This window comes from Neodiprion virginianus, chromosome 4 (assembly GCF_021901495.1).
Source record: "Neodiprion virginianus isolate iyNeoVirg1 chromosome 4, iyNeoVirg1.1, whole genome shotgun sequence".
In the NCBI taxonomy this organism is placed as follows: Eukaryota; Metazoa; Arthropoda; class Insecta; order Hymenoptera; family Diprionidae; genus Neodiprion; species Neodiprion virginianus.
This window is the reverse complement of record NC_060880.1, coordinates 34,747,172-34,763,894: the sequence shown is the minus strand read 5'-3', so window position 1 is coordinate 34,763,894 and position 16,723 is coordinate 34,747,172. Positions and strand designations below refer to the sequence as shown.

At 45.6% G+C, this 16,723-nt stretch overlaps 1 protein-coding gene across 7 annotated transcripts in view; it reads left to right on the top strand.

The window, feature by feature from the left end:
• The window catches only part of LOC124302987 (polypyrimidine tract-binding protein 1), a 350,109-nt gene that overhangs the window by 273,976 nt on the left and 59,410 nt on the right, over positions 1 to 16,723 (top strand). For all 7 annotated transcript variants that reach the window (XM_046759630.1, XM_046759627.1, XM_046759629.1 and 4 more), the window contains one exon: positions 15,556 to 15,705. In XM_046759630.1, the coding sequence (XP_046615586.1) occupies positions 15,556 to 15,705 (150 nt within the window). The remainder of the gene's footprint in view (positions 1 to 15,555; positions 15,706 to 16,723) is intronic.

Sequence of the window (16,723 nt, the reverse complement as noted above, 5' to 3'; positions counted from 1 at the left end):
GTGTTGTGCCGCTGCGTTATGCAGTGCCTGCAGACGTCCTCGGCGCGAGGCCGCAATGCGGTGATGAAATATCGGGGAAAAGTTAGCGATGGGGGGGGGGGGGGGGCTTGTTGAAACGGCGAGCACTCGGTGAAACGGTCTTTGATTTTCCTTTTGTAGTTTCGCGGTCGGTGCAACGCCTACCTAGTTCTTCTTCTCATCCCTCGTCTCGTACTCGTACCTACCTACTTTGCTTCTAGTGTCGCGTCTAGTAGGGGTGGGTATCCTGAAAACCTTTTTACCGTGCGGTAAATCGTTGCGGAAAATTTGCCGTAGCCTTATTTATAGAACGGATTGGAGAGAATGCGAATTATGTGGGATTGATCATTGAATTTAAATTAAAAATCGGATGTGAATTTTTAGCCATCCGTAGGATCGCTAAATCAAGCCCGTACGCTCGGGAATAAATAGCAGAATATATACGTATAAGCTCTTTCGGTGCTGCTGCTGCTGTTGCTGCACGGTATCAGCTTCGATCAAGGTTCATCGGAAACCATTAAATCGTTGAGGATCGGGGTCAGATATTTCGCGCGTCGGTCAACTTATTAATAAAACCACCTGATAAGCCTCTGTTATATAGAGTGATTGACTCGTGAATTTCAGAGCTCCGATTTTCACCTCTGCAGTGTGAACATCGTTAATTTTCTCTTGCGTTTTATCACGGTGTTTTTCATTTTTCAAGGCTATGTAAAATCCGGTCGTCATGCAGTAATTATCGACTTTTCTAGTAATCTCAGTTTGGCCCGATTCTCCCGCTTTTTTCCTCTTCCCCCTTTCCTCTCTCTTTCTTTCTCTCTCTCCCTCTCTCCCTCTCGACTATCGACGATGCGACATCAGCCAGGCACCATGTGGCCGAGTGAACGGGCAAATAAAAGCTGCTTCATAAAACGGTCACGCGGATAGCTGCATGAGCGAATGGATATTAGCTCATAAACCTTCCGGATGTTCGTCGGTCGGCCCCGGTATACGCGCCTAGATTTTCCGTCGCCTCGTTTTTGAGGTCGCCGCGGCTTTTGCGTATAATATGCCCAATCTTTGCGGCCCGCTAAATTCTCGTCCGTAGGACACAAGGGAGCTTCTTTGGAAGAGAGCGAGTGCTTTCTTATCAGGGGACCTGGAAATAATTGAAGATCCAATAAAGGAGCCGAACGAGTGGCGGCCGTGTCTTCCCAGGATGCGGCTCCTGGAACAAGCTGGCTTAAAGGTTACGCGTCTGTTCCATCAGGAACGAGATTTCATTCCACGAAGTGGTTATATAAGCCTGTTAAATTCAAGTCTCCAGCCGTGGTTCCACTTTTTCTCTTTTTCTCTATCTCTCTCTCTCTCTAGATTCGCCTTCCGTACCACTTGCGCGTGTTACGACAGGCGATTCCACTGCGGAGAAAAAAAAATGGTAAATTAAACGAGGCGGTGAGGGGGTGGAACGCAAGTGAAAGAGAAAAAAAACATGGGAAAAAAAAATGGCAGAGATCTAAATATGCCGCGACTCGCGCGAGTCCCCCAAAGCTCGACGGGCAAATGGACGCGACGTATTTCCGGTTTTCATACGGAAAGATAAATCAAACGCGAAAACATTAACCGGCCCTTCCCTTCGCTTCCCTTTCTCCCTTCCTCCCTTCCTCCCTTTCTCCCGCAAACGCGATAGATGCTTACCGAATCGTAATCAATCAAAATAATATTTATACACGCGGGGTTATTTCTTTTAATATCCTCCCCCGGCTACCTGCAGCAGTCGAGTCGGTCGGCCCGTCGGCCGAAAGGACGTTCAATTTCCAGCCTAACTAACCAACCAACCAACAAACCAACCAACCAGTGATCCGCTTTGATTTACCCTTTTGCGGTCAGCCAGCGGTCGAAACTTTGCGTCCCTTCCTTCGGTGGCGTTTTGCGATTCATCCCAATCCGGAAATTTGCAAAGTGAGAGTAACACCGGGGGAGAGAGACGAGAATATAAAAACAAAAAAGGTGGGGAAAGTTCAAAAATTCGTTTTCAAAAATCTCCACCTGAGATCGAAACTCGGCATGTACGGCTACGTTTTTAGCCCGCGGGCTTATCGGCGTGGTTCATCCCCTTTTTACGAGCCAATCTGCTCTCAGATAAGGCCGAGCAATTAATCACACAACCCGTGGACCGCGTGCGTCACCCGTTACAGAGTCCTACCTCGGCGGCCAGCGTGCCCTGTGTTAACAGCCCCCCGAGCCTACACACTCCTCGCCCTCGTCCTCGTCCTCGTCCTTCTCCTCCTTTTCCTGCGCCGGCTTGGCGCACGTTGGGCAGACGTGAAGTCGCCTCCCGGTCCCACCGCTAAAGCTTCATCAATAATCCCGGCTTCCAGACTATACCAACTCCTGTAAAACTAATAAAACCAAGATCAACGTCAAGCCATTTCCACGCTTCGTCGACGGTCCGCGGGTCGACTAATTAACCCGGTTGGACTCCGGAATACTCTGCAGGGAGGAAATAATTCGTGCAAATCTTGAAATCTTTCTGTCACGACTCTTTCTCTGCGTCGCAAGTAACACCCTTTTCCAACTTTACATCCATTCATTGACGTTTTTATGGTTTTTTTTTTTGCTAGTATTGCCGTTATTTCACTTAAACAACACAGTATTATATATATACCTGAGAAAAACTGGGCTACCTGTATTATATGCGAGATAAATATGTATTGTAACAAAGGGTGAGATGGCCCTTCATAGATAGAAGAGACACAAAAGCTATATCAAATATTCATAAAAATGAAAAATGAGAAACGAATCGTGAAAACAGTCTTGCGTTTCTGACTTTCAACGGAATAAACAGCATTTTCCTTTGCCTTTTAATTTTCGCCTCTTTTGACATTTACTTTTCGCTCGCGAACCCTATTTTCTCTGCGCCGCGATGCAGTTTTGCACCAATATATAGACGGTACGTGTCGCAAGACACAACCGTTCTGATGTTCGTATATTTTTCACCTTTCTTCTTGGTCTTTTCGTGGGTTTTGTCACGGTAAGGTTACAGTTTCGTAAATTCCCTGTCACGTATATGTATGTATGTAATATGTGATGTATGACAGCATGAAAACGCGTGCGAGGACCGGGTCGCGGGTATCGCTATCACGGTGTGAAATATACTCGTACATGTACGACATACGTGTACGTGTGCAACGCCCCGAGTTCCACGTGTCATCGGTATTGGATTAGCTAGATGTCTGCACGCAGATAACACACACGCGACTCCGCATAGGCCGTGGATATTTTATACTCTCCCTCATGCCGCGACAAGCGAGTGAAAGACTTTTGAAAAAAGAAGTCTACGGAAAGAAAAAAAAAAAGAAAAAAAGGGATACGTGAAACAGAAAATACCGTTCCAAGGCTCTTATCACAACCCAGATATGGATGAAAGGTTGCTTCTAGGTCTGCACTTTCAATCCTCCCGAGAAACTGGAAAACAGAGACCAGAGAGGAGTGTTTCTTTTTTTCGTGATTATTTCAACCTCTGCAATTTTCAGATTCACCCGTCGGCTGTTACATTTATATGGACAATTATTATACGTATATATATATATATATATATATATATATATATATAACATATGTATATTGTATTTGTTTGCACAGATTAAACGGTGAAATAAAAATTATAAACTAATCGATCGAACTTGAACATTTGACTCTTGACCATCGGACAAAGAAATTCGATAAAATTTCTCCGTCGCTGCTGCGCTGCTGGTTCGTAATGGTTGGTAATGGTTCGGCCATTACCGCTGCCGTTGACTTTCATATCTCCTCGCGTCCTCCGTATCTCGGCGTTTTATCTTTACGCGTAAATCGTAAAGCCGGATGTCCTTCGAACCTCGCCGAGTTTTCGCATCGCTTCGAATCCTGTAGTGACGTTCGGAGAGTTCAGGCAGAGTTTACGATAGTTTTGCACTCTGTCGGACGAATCCAGGAGCCTCGTCTACGCGAGATCTTCGGACCGACGTTGCCGCGTGTTTTCCTACGATTATAAACTTATCCGCATCCGATGCCGCGGAATTTACTATCTCGGGTTATAAACTGCACCGCTCCAGCCTCTCGCATATCATTGCCACGTATCGCCCTTTTTTCCCGCTTTCCATCCACATCCGCGAAGGTAAGTTCACTTTGCGTGATTTTATTATCTCCTTAATTTATGTGTTTCGTAATATGTTTTTTTTTTATTTATTTCTTTTTTTTTCAATACCGTTATTATTTTTAGCATCTACACGTACTCAACGGTCGAACTTGTAATTAACAGAGGACAAAAATGAAAGTGAAAACGAAAAGTGGAGGATTGAGATGAAAAATTTTTGTTCAAAATTAATTATCAACACCGCGGAATATCGACCGCTTTTGAATTTCGATTCATCTACCCCGACCATCTTTGTGCCCCCCTCACCTCGCCTCGGGCCGATCCATTTTTCAGGTTTCAATTTTAATGAAATGAATGAAGAATTACGCTCGTGTGCGTGTGTGTGTATTCATATATATATACCGAAAACATTTTACATTCCACCGGACTAATCCGTCGAATATCGACAACTGTCACAGGTGACTCTCTCACTCGTATATTTTTCTCTCACTTCCACCTCCGTCTCTCAGCAGGTTTTTCACCGCTCGTTCGTCTGACCCGTTTTTTTTTTTTCTCTCGTTTTACTTCCTCTCATCCCCGTGCGTTTCATTCCCTTCATCATATTTTATCCCCCCGTTCACGAGTATATCATTTTATTCGATTCGCCCAGCGTGTAGTCAAGTTTTGAGAGGACTATCGTCCATCCGTTCCGTCCTCCGTTTTTCATCAAGTGCCGGTATGTTGTATATGCACATGTGCACATACTTCACATATATGTATAATGCGTATCGGGGTTAATAACAATCGGCGCATAAAATGGCCGAAAGCTACGGGATAAAAAAAGCGTGCATAAAACACTCGCTTATCCAAGTTTTTGTACACGTTGTACATATAAATATGTTTCGGAAAAATAAAATTGAAAAAGAATAAAAAACCAAGAAACAGAAGAAAAAAAAATTACAATCGGATGCGGCAAAAACTTTTTTCTCGTACTCGTCGAACATGATGAACCACCGGATGAATTTCTCATATTTTTTGCATTTTCAGCAGATTCTCGCGTTTTTTTTTTCCCTTCGTGTATTCAACGAAAAACAAATACCACTTATTGGCGGTGTTACAGGATTATGCTTGAACGAGATGAATATGTTATTCCAATTGAAACCAGATCCCGGCTAACGTACCACGAATAACAATACGATCGCCAGTGGTTGAATGTAAAAATATCACACCAACGTAAAGATCACGAATGACTTGCTCCGAAAGTTGGTAATTCGACAAAAGATGTTTGATTTCTCGTGATGTGAGAAAAATGAAATGGCAGTAGGTGCACCGTATACGAGATTTAATCTCCGACCCCCCTGACATTTTATAAACGCTACGTATATAACGACGGAAATAGAGAGGGTGTAACGTTCGCCGATGGAGGGCTGCAGCTTGCAATGTTGGGGTAATGCGTATTGACGTTTTCTCGATAATTCCCACTGCGTCCTAGCGCCGGGATTCCAGACGGCTCGGAGCTATCCTGCGGGATATTCCCACCTCAGACGCTTGCTTGCTTCATCCCTTATCCGCAGGTTGTTCGAACGAAACGAACCATCGCCGGTGCTGGACTCGGCCGCGTTCGTTGCGCGGTTGAATAAAATGCAATAACGTAGAAGAGCGAACGTATCTCTGCCTCGAGATTCGATACATTTTTTAATTTCTCGCGCCGATTTTTACTAGAATCGTATTTTATGTTTTCCCGCAATTATCGATATAGGTACGTATACCGATGCAGGGTTGCTAAAATCGAGGGAATCGTGATCGTAGGCGTCTCGTTCAGTTGAGGGGCTAACCGAGTTATCAAACGATCACGTGGGGTACGTCAGGGATAATTAAATTAATTAACCAGTCGCCGAATGATTCGTTCGACTACAAGCTTGGGCAAATATTTGGTAAACTTTTTTCCGGCTTGTTATAGGCACGTGTATATATATATATATATGTATATACGTTGAGGCGGTGTAACGATGCGGACAAAATAATTGTGTAAATTTACAGCTATAAATGTTATACAGGTATGTGTTTATTTATGTACGTATACGTTATACCAGATGCGTGGTGGGAAATCAATAGGCGGGAATGGAAAGAGTTGAACTACGGCTCGAATGGAAACTGAATTGCCGGATGCCTCCGGCGTTCGTCGTTCGGTGCGCCAAACCGAATGGAAAATAACTCATTATTGGTCATTAATTAATATCGAAACCGCGATCGTTCGTGACCTTTTAATTGTTTCCGCACTCGTTACACGGATAAATTCTTATTCACATTTCGTTTGGTATTCGTGTATTATACAAACGGGCAAACAGATCAGGCGCAAATTGTCACGATTCAGGTGGAACGGTTTATTGTTATCTCACACCGCCGGGGTGCAAATTACTCGAATCTATTCCGTCGACAAATTCAAACACGATTAAAACATTTTTATTTCAACGATATTACGCTGCACACTTCTCCGCGTTTCGACTCTTGATATTTTACCTAGTAATCTTTTGCCCGGTTTTCACGAAGATCTCGTACAAGTTTCACATTTCTGAAAAAAACCTTAATTTCCTTCGCGTTGGTAAGTATGGGGTTTCCACCCACGATCGTTTCGTCCACCAATTTCCGTTCCCTGAGTTTTAACGTCATGACCTTGCACCCCCGCGTAACGTAACTGAAAAAGGATCATCCCGCCGCCTCCGTATTCCAAGAAGGTGATAAACACAAAGAATTACAAAATACAAAATAGAAGAAGAGGAAAAGAGAAAAAACTTGCTCTCTGCGAACCAGGGAGAACAATATTGGGTTTACACGTGAAAATTGGACGTCATATTTGAATTATTTAAAAAATTTGATAATCGAAGTCCGGAACTGCAGAATCTCCCGAGAAATCGGTGACCCGGTTTTACCATCTAGAACGTTTTTGCACGCTCTTGTTTTGCATCGCGCCGATTTATCAGCGTTTCAAGTCGTTCCTGAATTCGACTCTTCACGGAAGTTCACGAAGTCGGGACTTTTCCGCAACACGTTTTCAATCTTAGAAAAGCAACAGGCGACGGGCACCATCTCCATTAGAACTCTCGGAGTTTCTCTCTCGCCTTCCTTATTCCGCCGCCTCCGTTGCCGCTCGGTTGTGTCCCCCTCGTTTCTTCCGCCACCCTTATTCACCCTGGCACTTGGTTCTTTACGTGCCCTCGCCTAGAATACATAGGGAGGAGCAAACGGGCAAGCGAGCGAACCGGCAGGAAAAGCTTAGCGGCTCTGGCCCGGCAGCTTCGTTCAGTTCAAACTCCAACTTCAACTTGAGGTTAAACTTAACTGAAACTGCCTCCTTCCCCGGGACAGGGGCTGCAGCTTTTCGATTAACGCCAAATTATTATTCATTTGCTTTTTAATTCAGAATTAAGTAAATGTTGAATGGGGTGTACTTTCATCGCACGAGCCTAATTTCTTACTCGCTGTATTAACCTTCTCCGTAAGTCGGAAGCCGTTCGGCAAATGTTCGCGAAAACAGCCTCGTAAACTTGGTCGAGTGCGGTGAATTCGTAAGAACAGCAAACCGTTGGCCGCTCAGTTAGCGACGCAGAGAAAGATCGCGGATAGCTGACCTAGGTACTAAAAATCATCCTCCTCGTCAGGGTTTTGTATGAAATCGTGCCATTTCCGAGTACTTGCGATTACAGTAGATAGTGGAGATTTTTTTTTTTCCTCCTCCTTCGACTCGGTTATACATCCTACGTCACGTTCGTTCTCCTAGTCCGCTTTTACTGTCCGAGCTTCGGATTCTTGTTCGAACTCGAGTGAGCCTTAAATCTAGACGCTAGATTTTCTCAACGGACGTTTTTACAGTTTGAAAAGAATCGTGCTGATCAGAATCAGCGCCAATTCTGCATCATGTTTTTCCTGTACGCGCAAAGTTCACCGCTGCTTCCTAGATGATGGGCATTCGTATCGACAGTGAGTAGCTGAGACAGGAGGAATTCAATTTCGAGACCGAGGTGTAATTTCACTGGAATTGTTATGAGGATCGGACTCGGTTTGATCCACTCACGCTTATCAGTTAAGGATAACGAGGAAAATGAAGCGAACGTTGATGAACCAGCGACACACGCCATTCTCACGGAAAGACGATAGATATTACCGATTAATGCACACCAAAGGGGGGTGATAAATCCGTTGGGATTGCCACTTGAGAAACGGGGAGATTACGCGGTGCACCGTTGTCAGGCTCCGCCAGACACGTGACACGCGATAAGACGCCGTGAAGAGAGAGGATGAGGAGAAGGAGGAGGAGGATAACGAGGAGGTGAACACAAGAGGAGAAGCGGAGGCGGCACCAGGTGCTAGACGCGGCACAATCCTGCGCTAGCAATTGGCTAATAATCTCTAGCAATGTCTCCACCGCCTAGCAGGAGAATAAACTCGACACTGGGACCATTAGTGAGCAGCTCAACTAACCCATAACCCTGGTTCGAGGAACTCGCACGAAGGACAGAGACACGCTTCAAATGACGCTGGTGACGATCGCTCGATACGTTCCTTCATTCATGCAGACATTCGATAAACTCGACGCGAGCTTCGGTCTAATCACGAATGACCGTCTGGTATCGGTCTGCGAAAGAAACGAAACGAAACGAAACGCGATCCTGGCGGTAAACATAATCGTGTTTTACGCAGCTGTTATTTCTGGACTACCTGAAACATGTCGCACGTCGGAATTTGACGGATCATAAAAAGTCACGCTTGAAACCCATCAATCTTAACTCCGCAAACGTTGGGCTATGGCTCCTCTGGCCGTAAGGCCAGTGCTCACTCCGTGTCTGACAAACGTTTTTCCCGACGATGAACCGTTCAAGGCTCGATTACCGCGCACGAAAGGATTTTTAAAAACCTCCACCAGACGTGTGTCATGGGGACGATTTTATTTACTCATCGTTAGGGAATTATGGAGTGAAATTAAAAACACATGAGCTCGTATTAATGAATTTTAATCAGTACCAGATCTACGGCACCGCCTGTCTTTGATGTTTTAAACTCCATTCACGGGGCTCTGTTGATCCGATCCTCGATTTACAGACGCTGACCCTTTTCATCATGATGGAATGAGCTTAATCAGATAATGTAACGAGATACGTAATGTTACGTGGGTGCTAGCTACCTACCTGGTGCTCTACTGTTTCACTAGTTTCTGGAAATCACAATCACGTGACGTGTTACCAAACTCGATATTCTACTCATTTGATGTACATGTTCAGGCATTATTGGATCGACTGATATTAAAGGGGTTTCGAAACTGGCAACCTGTTTGTAATGACGCAGGGAATTTTGTTCAGTATTGTCAATCAACGGATAACAAATATTAAAGCGATTTCGTTTGAGTTTTTCGAAACAATCGGCGAAGGGGGTGGGGGGGCGGGGGGGGGGGGGGCGAATGCTAGAATAGAAATTATCCAGTTCAATCAGAATGGAAACGACGATCAAACGAATGAGTTAATCATTTGAAAGAACGAACGTGTAACGCATAAATGAGTTCTAGAATGCCCGAGCAACCCTGATTCGACGCGTTACAGTTCGATAAGCAATCCGAGAATCGACTCGTTTCTGGGCGTTTGAAAATGAATTCAAACTTCGCAATCGCGAGGGGTGTGAATCAAGATGTCGGTGATAACAATCCCTTTTTCATAATGAATCAAAAGAGAGTCGGGGCTGAGTAATTCTGATGCATACCTCATTTTCAATATTTCAATTTCAACTTCAACTCTTCGTCACGAAAACGTAACGTGATAGTGTGAGGCTGCTGTCAGATGTATTATAGCCATTACTCGTACGGTATAAACGTGCAAATTTTCAGTTTAGCATCGATTTTCCCACGATTAGACATACGTATATTTATTGTGCCTAGCGGTATGGCAAAGTTTTTTCGATATCTGACGTAATCGATAGTTGACAATTTATTATTCAATAAAGGATGAGAAAAGGAAACTCATATATTGTCTCGCCGTACGTGAAAAGCATTCCGAACCCGTCTTGTCTGGAACTCAATGGGAAACTTTCGTTTATTCTTTTTGGCATACGGAATAATATTCGATTGCGCATGAGCCAAACTCGCTGCGACGAATGGTTCAAAAGTGATAAATACTTTTACAATCTCTGTATCCTCAAAATTGTCACTAGTACGGTGCGTGCGGTTATAATGCGATACCTGACTTTTTCTCGTTCTCTCCTATCCAGAAAATTTTAGTACGTAACCGGTTTTCGTGACTTATACACAATTTCCGATTGCACGTATTCAGTTCTCCCGGCTTCATAATAATTCATGTCGTTTGCAATATTTCTTATACTCTTTGACCGGCAATGCGATTCTCGGAATTAAATTTTATCACCGCGTGACTGGATGCTTCGAGATATCCAGTTCGTAGTGGAAAAAGGAACGCGAAAGAGAGAGAGAGAGAGAGAGAGAGAGAGAGAGAGAGAGAGAGAGTGAGTGAGACCGCGGCCCCACGCAACAGCAGGACATTTGTCTTGACCAAGGTTCGCGGTGGCTTCGAGTGGCCACGAGTGGTTCGGCCATTTCGCCAGCACCCGTTTTCCCCGGTTTTTCGATCGTCGATTCGTGAACGACGAGGGGTAGCAGCAGCCCTTCCACGGTCCGGCCTTTCGGACCTCAGAGGCTTCTAAATCAGCTTGAAGCATCCGCTCGCCTCGAGGCAGAGAAAAAAAATGGGAGAGGAGAGGAGAGAAATTGAAGAGGACCCCAAGGTGCTCAACTACCTTGTATCCCACCGGCTGTCTACATCTTGTCTTGGCATTCCATTAAATCCTTTGTGCAAACCGGATCCCATGGTCGGGTCGAGCTCGAGATAAGAGCTGCTCCCGGATATATCCGCCCTCTTATAATATAAGTGTGGATATACCTCCCCCGCACACCTTTGTCGTCCTCTCTTGAAAGGCGGACGACCTTCCGTCGGCGCAGGAAGTCGAGTCGAAGTACGACCTCGGGGGCGGTGGATGGGGATAGAGGGGGGTGGGAAGCGGGCGGGGAGGAAGGGAGGATGGTAGAAAGGTGGGAGAATAAGGGGGAAGTTCCGTAGGTAAGAGCGAAATGCCGAAGCTAATTGAGCCGGATGTCGAAAACCTGGCAATCCAGTCGAGGAAACGGGTTCCCCAATATGCACCGATTTCCTACCATCGATTTTCCGCAAATTGCCTCTATTATGTCCAATTATTGACATGGCTGTTGGCTTCGTTGGCTATGCCGCCGCGCCGGCCGGGCGGGGTGGTACGAGTCAGTGGTACTAGGACGAGTTTCGAACCAGTTTGGTCGGAGAGGAGACGAGTGCTGACTTTGAGTGTCCTTCGGAGGTCCTTTGCCTTCCGGGAACGAAATGAAGAGGGTCACTCTATTTCGTACTCGTCGGAACCTCCTCATCGCCTCAACGTTGTTTGACCAGACAACAAACTGTTTGTTTGCTCATCTTGGTGTTTCCTGGAAGAAGGCTTGATCAGACGCTCGGACGCGAGGGAAAGAGGCGAGAAATTTCTCCTCCTGCTCACTGTCCGTACTTTCATCGTGTAATAATTGGCAGGCTTGTTTTTCAACCTTTTTTATTCGTCATTCGACTTCGCTTCCTCTAGATCTATACGGAGCATACGAGGAGTAAAGACGAAGAGTACGAAGAAGAACCAGAGAAGAGAACTACCGACACCGTAATCCGTGGAGTCAGTAGAAACTGTGTGTTGGAAATCATTTACATCCGTTTTACAGTCGCAAAAAGCTAAACCATCAGTCCACAATATCATTCTAGTACTTCGTATTGTCTGCTCGTTCACGAAACTACAAAACTGTACAATTTACGACTGTGAGCTTATTTGCGAGATCGAAAATCCGAGAGATCCGACGCTCGAAATCATCTGCCAGTCTCGGTACGCTTGTTACTGATATCATCATATCTTCAAAGACTGCAAATTGAAAGCAAGCTTAAAGATCGCGCGTAAAACAATGATCTTGAAATGTTTAGGATGAAAATGAACGGACCTTCATGCTCCGGTCTTCTCCTGGTCTTTGTGTCCCGGCATCCTGTTCTCGCCAGGTCCTTTCTGGCCTCATTTTTGGCCCCTCAGGGGCTCCAACAGCTCAACCCAGCCCAAATTACTACCGAAATGCTTTATTCCGCTGGTAGGAGAGATGCCGGGCCCTTTTCTCTTCTCCTCGGGCTTAAAAATCTGCTTGATGTCGCCTCCAGGCTCTCCGAGTACAAGAGAAAAGGACGAGAAGTACCAACGTCGTGGTTTCGTCTCCTCGCGAAAGGGAAAAACGGAGGCTGAGGCCCAAGGCTATAGCCTCTATCGCCGCTCTGCTCTCCCCAGTCGCTTATTCTTCCTCTTTTAGCACCCCTCCCGTCTCTCGTCAATGACTCGTTTTAATTAGACAAATATTGGTCTGATCAAATGAGAACGGTATGAATTAATTCTTCCGGTTGAAAGCAAAAAAATAACGTTGATAATACCATAATGATGATAATAATAATCACCTTGGTGATAATGGTAATAATAATGAAGTCATTAGCTGCGATTATCGCTGTTCGGAGAAAGAGACGTTGTACGACGAATGGCTACTGCTGGAGGTTTTTATTTTTCTGTTTGTTAAAAAGTGAAACAATCCGTCTCCTCGCTTTTATTTATTTGTTGATCAATTTATTATTTTTTTTTTTTTTTCTTGTCTCTTCTTGGGGGGGGGGGGGGGGGCGCAGGTTATTTCGTCGGCCAAATCAGCTGATCCCTTCGATTCTCCACGGCCGTGAGGTTATTCTAACCTACCCACCTATCTCACCCCATATCTAGAGGTATAAGAAAAATCCAATTAACCGACGGGCAAAGTTACGGCTCTGATAAATCGGACGGATGATGCTGCCAACCTGAGAAACTACTCCCGGCACGTGATACAGATTAAAAATATGTTTCTCGTTTCTTTCTCTATCTCCCTTCCTATTTCTCCCTCGCTCCCTCCCCGCCTCATTCCAGGTGATTTTTCAAACGCATCTCTCTTCGCGCCCCTTGCGATGAGTCGGCGATGCCCGGCCGCCCCGTTATTGAAGGAAGGCGGAGAAAGGGAACCGTGATTCGGGGTTGAGAGAAGCGCCAGTCCCGGGGTCCGAGGACCGCGGGGAGAGTAAGAAAACGGGACGCAGATGGGCATTGTGAGAAGATCGGTCAGAGGTTTAGGCGGGGACGGACCGACGGACGGACGTGTCTCGTTTTATCATTCCCCACACCCTCGACCCCTGACCGTCCGGGGTCGTGTCAGCGCTTAGCCCCGTCAAAGATGTCCATTTTCCTGTCGCCTTTTTGCGCTCGGACGAGCCCCGGCAAGAGGAAGATTTATAGAGGGTAGTTTGTAATAAAATGGCTTTGGCGCGCGCCACCTCGAGTCTAAAACCGTCTTCCCGCAGATACCAAGGCCTGTACAGGTATACGTACGAGACGCTCACCAACACCCCTGTAAACGATTTTTGAATCTGTGTCGCTACATCCTTTCTTCGCCCCCAACGTTGATAACGCCTCCGCCGGGTGGCTGAGGGTGAGGAAGAGGCGTCTTGAATATTGTCCACCCGAAGAGCCTTCCTCCTTCCATTTCGTTCCTTTCTCCTCCCTCGGCGACGCATATAGTAAAAGGTGGCTGAAAATTTTCTCGCCGATCCAATGAAACAAGACATCTATAACGTGTCGTCGTCAAAAGAGACTGGAATTACCTCTCGCACGTTTCCCAATTTTTTTCTTTTTTTTTTTTTTGCAATCTCTCCTTCTCTCTTCTCTTTCCTGAAACACATATTTTCTACAAATTGATACTTTGCAACGATCGGGGATTGTTAGCGAGAAGTTATATTCGCCTTCGCGTTTCAGGGGGCGAGAGGGAGGGAGGGAGGGTGGAGCTACAAGGAAGGGAAAAAAGAATTGGGGAGGGAAGGCTGAAACTCGAGGGAGGATCGACTATTCACCGGTGTATATATATCACCGTCCCGCCGAATCTTCCCCTCGAATTAGGGTGCCGTTGGGTATAGGTATACACACACCAGGAGCGTCGCGGCGACCCGGATTCTTCTTATCTCGGTGTAAGGAACGCGCGTTTTCCGATCAGTTAAACTCGCTTAAACCTCAACAACGGTTTTAAGAGGCTCCGATCGACGGAGTGGCTCCTCGGACACGACGAGGGTGCGGGGCGGAATGGAATACGGGGGTTGGAAACGCCCGTCTGCCTGCCTGACTGACTGAATGACTGAATGACTGGCTATACGTTGAGGGGAATGACTCTGTGAGTGGAGCTGACTAGATTGAGGCGTGATTGAAAACTCTGCCTCGGGCTCCTGCCCGGGCTTCGATTTAAATATACGAAGGGTTCTGCTCCGATAGGATAATCCCGGCGATGGGGGAGGATATATAATTCACCCCTGGTACCTGTACCCATCCTATTGGCCTCCCGAGTGACAAAATATTACTAAATCCTTATCAGTCGGGCTGCTGCTCTCTCGTTCTCCCTTTCCATCCTCTCGGCTCCGAGGCGCACCGGGGAAAGAGATTTTTCAAATTAACGCCGCGTCGAGAAAACGACGGGTAAAAAATATCCCTCCCGCGTCTATGTGTGTATACGTGGGCGATATATACATGTATATATTTATTCTATTTATTTCATATCGAACAAATGATCGCATCCGGAAATTTTGTCGCGTAAAATAAATACGGTGAGATTATACGGGGCGGTTGATGAAACTTCTTGCATAAATTTTCGATCAACAAATGGCCGATCATGCTGAATAATATCCGGAATAAATTATTGAGAGAGGCGTATAGCGGTTCGTTGCTGTTGCGCGTCTTCACAGCGTATTTGCCGTGATTCGTGCACGCGCTTCGCTCGCCAACTTAATTTGGTGTGAATTATTTGCTCGATTTTTTCTGTCTGTCGATGAATAAATTTGGTATTTGGATTTTACTCTCAAGTTTTATTTTATACGTTATACAAGGACGGCGTTAGAAGTTGTGAGTAGTGCAATGGTTGAAAGTGTTTCGTCTGTTGTTACAAAAATTTTTAAAAACTTTAACTTCTAAACGTAGGAGGGAGGTTGTTAACAGTTGATGAGGTGAGGATATTCTGTTTGGTATTGTTTAACCTTTTTCTTTTTTTACGTGGAAAAGGATATTGTATTAGCAATAAAAATTTCTCTAGCATTTAGAGAGGATAACAGGCTATCGTTTTGACGAACCGAAAGGGTTCGGCTGGTAACGAGAGTTCAAAGAAAACTCCTAAAACCGTACCCTTTGTGTTTCTACTATGCTTCCACTCGAATGCGACGTCTATACTTGGCTGGCGAGAATTAATTTGTACTGGTTAAAAGCTTGCGAATGCTCATTTCGAACGGTTTCTGTTTCAGGCCAAGCTCGACAAAAGTCACAATGGAAAGCCATCGAGGGTTATCCATATCAGAAACATCCCAAACGAGGTGACGGAGGCGGAAATTGTTCACCTTGGTATACCGTTCGGCAGAGTGACCAACGTCCTGGTATTGAAAGGAAAAAATCAGGTAAGTCTGTAATACCTACCGCAGTTCAGTTAAACGCGGAACTTGATGTACAGAAAATCAATTTGAAAGCATTGATTGACGACCGCAACGCTGATCGGTCGACGAGCGATGCCAGAAACAATTGAATGATTGAATCACGGGAATTCCCAGGATTCCCTCAGGGTACAACGCGCGTTTCACTCCGGAGCAAAACGTTAACGGCGGCAATGAACCCCGATCCGCGAGCGAACAACGTTCGATATTCCACACGTAGGTCAATCATTCGATCCCTCAAATTACACTTGCCAGAATTATCCCAGGTTTTTTTTATTTATTTTTGAAACATTTTTATTTCCCCAATCATCGTCACGCTCGTCGACTCAACATCAAATCAAGATAAAAAATACATTCACTGACAAAAATAACGCCGATGACGCCAGGTGGCACGTATTGGTCGGTTCACTTATCCCGCGGGCACTTTTATCCTGATCCGTTGATGATAGTTTTGGATTGATTGGAAATCAATGTGAATGCGGGGCGGGGGAGGGTGCAGGTTGCGAATGGCCAACCCCCGTTCGCATTTCACGCGCTAATGAGAAACGACTGACGGCGGCGGTTCGGGTTGAATGCGGGAGAAATCAGAGTCCTTCGGCTCGTTTGCCGGGGCATTTGAAGAGACACTTGCTGTGGGTTTGCCGGAACGTCAACATCAGCGTCGAATTAAACTTAGTCGCTTCAATCGTCGAAATGGGACGGTGTATCGAATTTGCGACACAAGCAACCGAAACTTGTCCATTGTCACTTGGCCGCGGAATTCAATTGAGCCGAATCGAGCAACGATTCACGAAGCGGTGGAACGATCCGTTTGGTAGATATAAACACGATGACTCAAAATATCTATCCGTGATTGTTGGTTATGGGAACGATTCTGCGAACCGTCGTATCAATTATTCAGTATTAACGCTTGCAAATTGTAGCTGCATCGTAATATTGGTTTTCATCAGACAGTCAGAGCGCCTGGCCCTAAAGGGGATTAAAC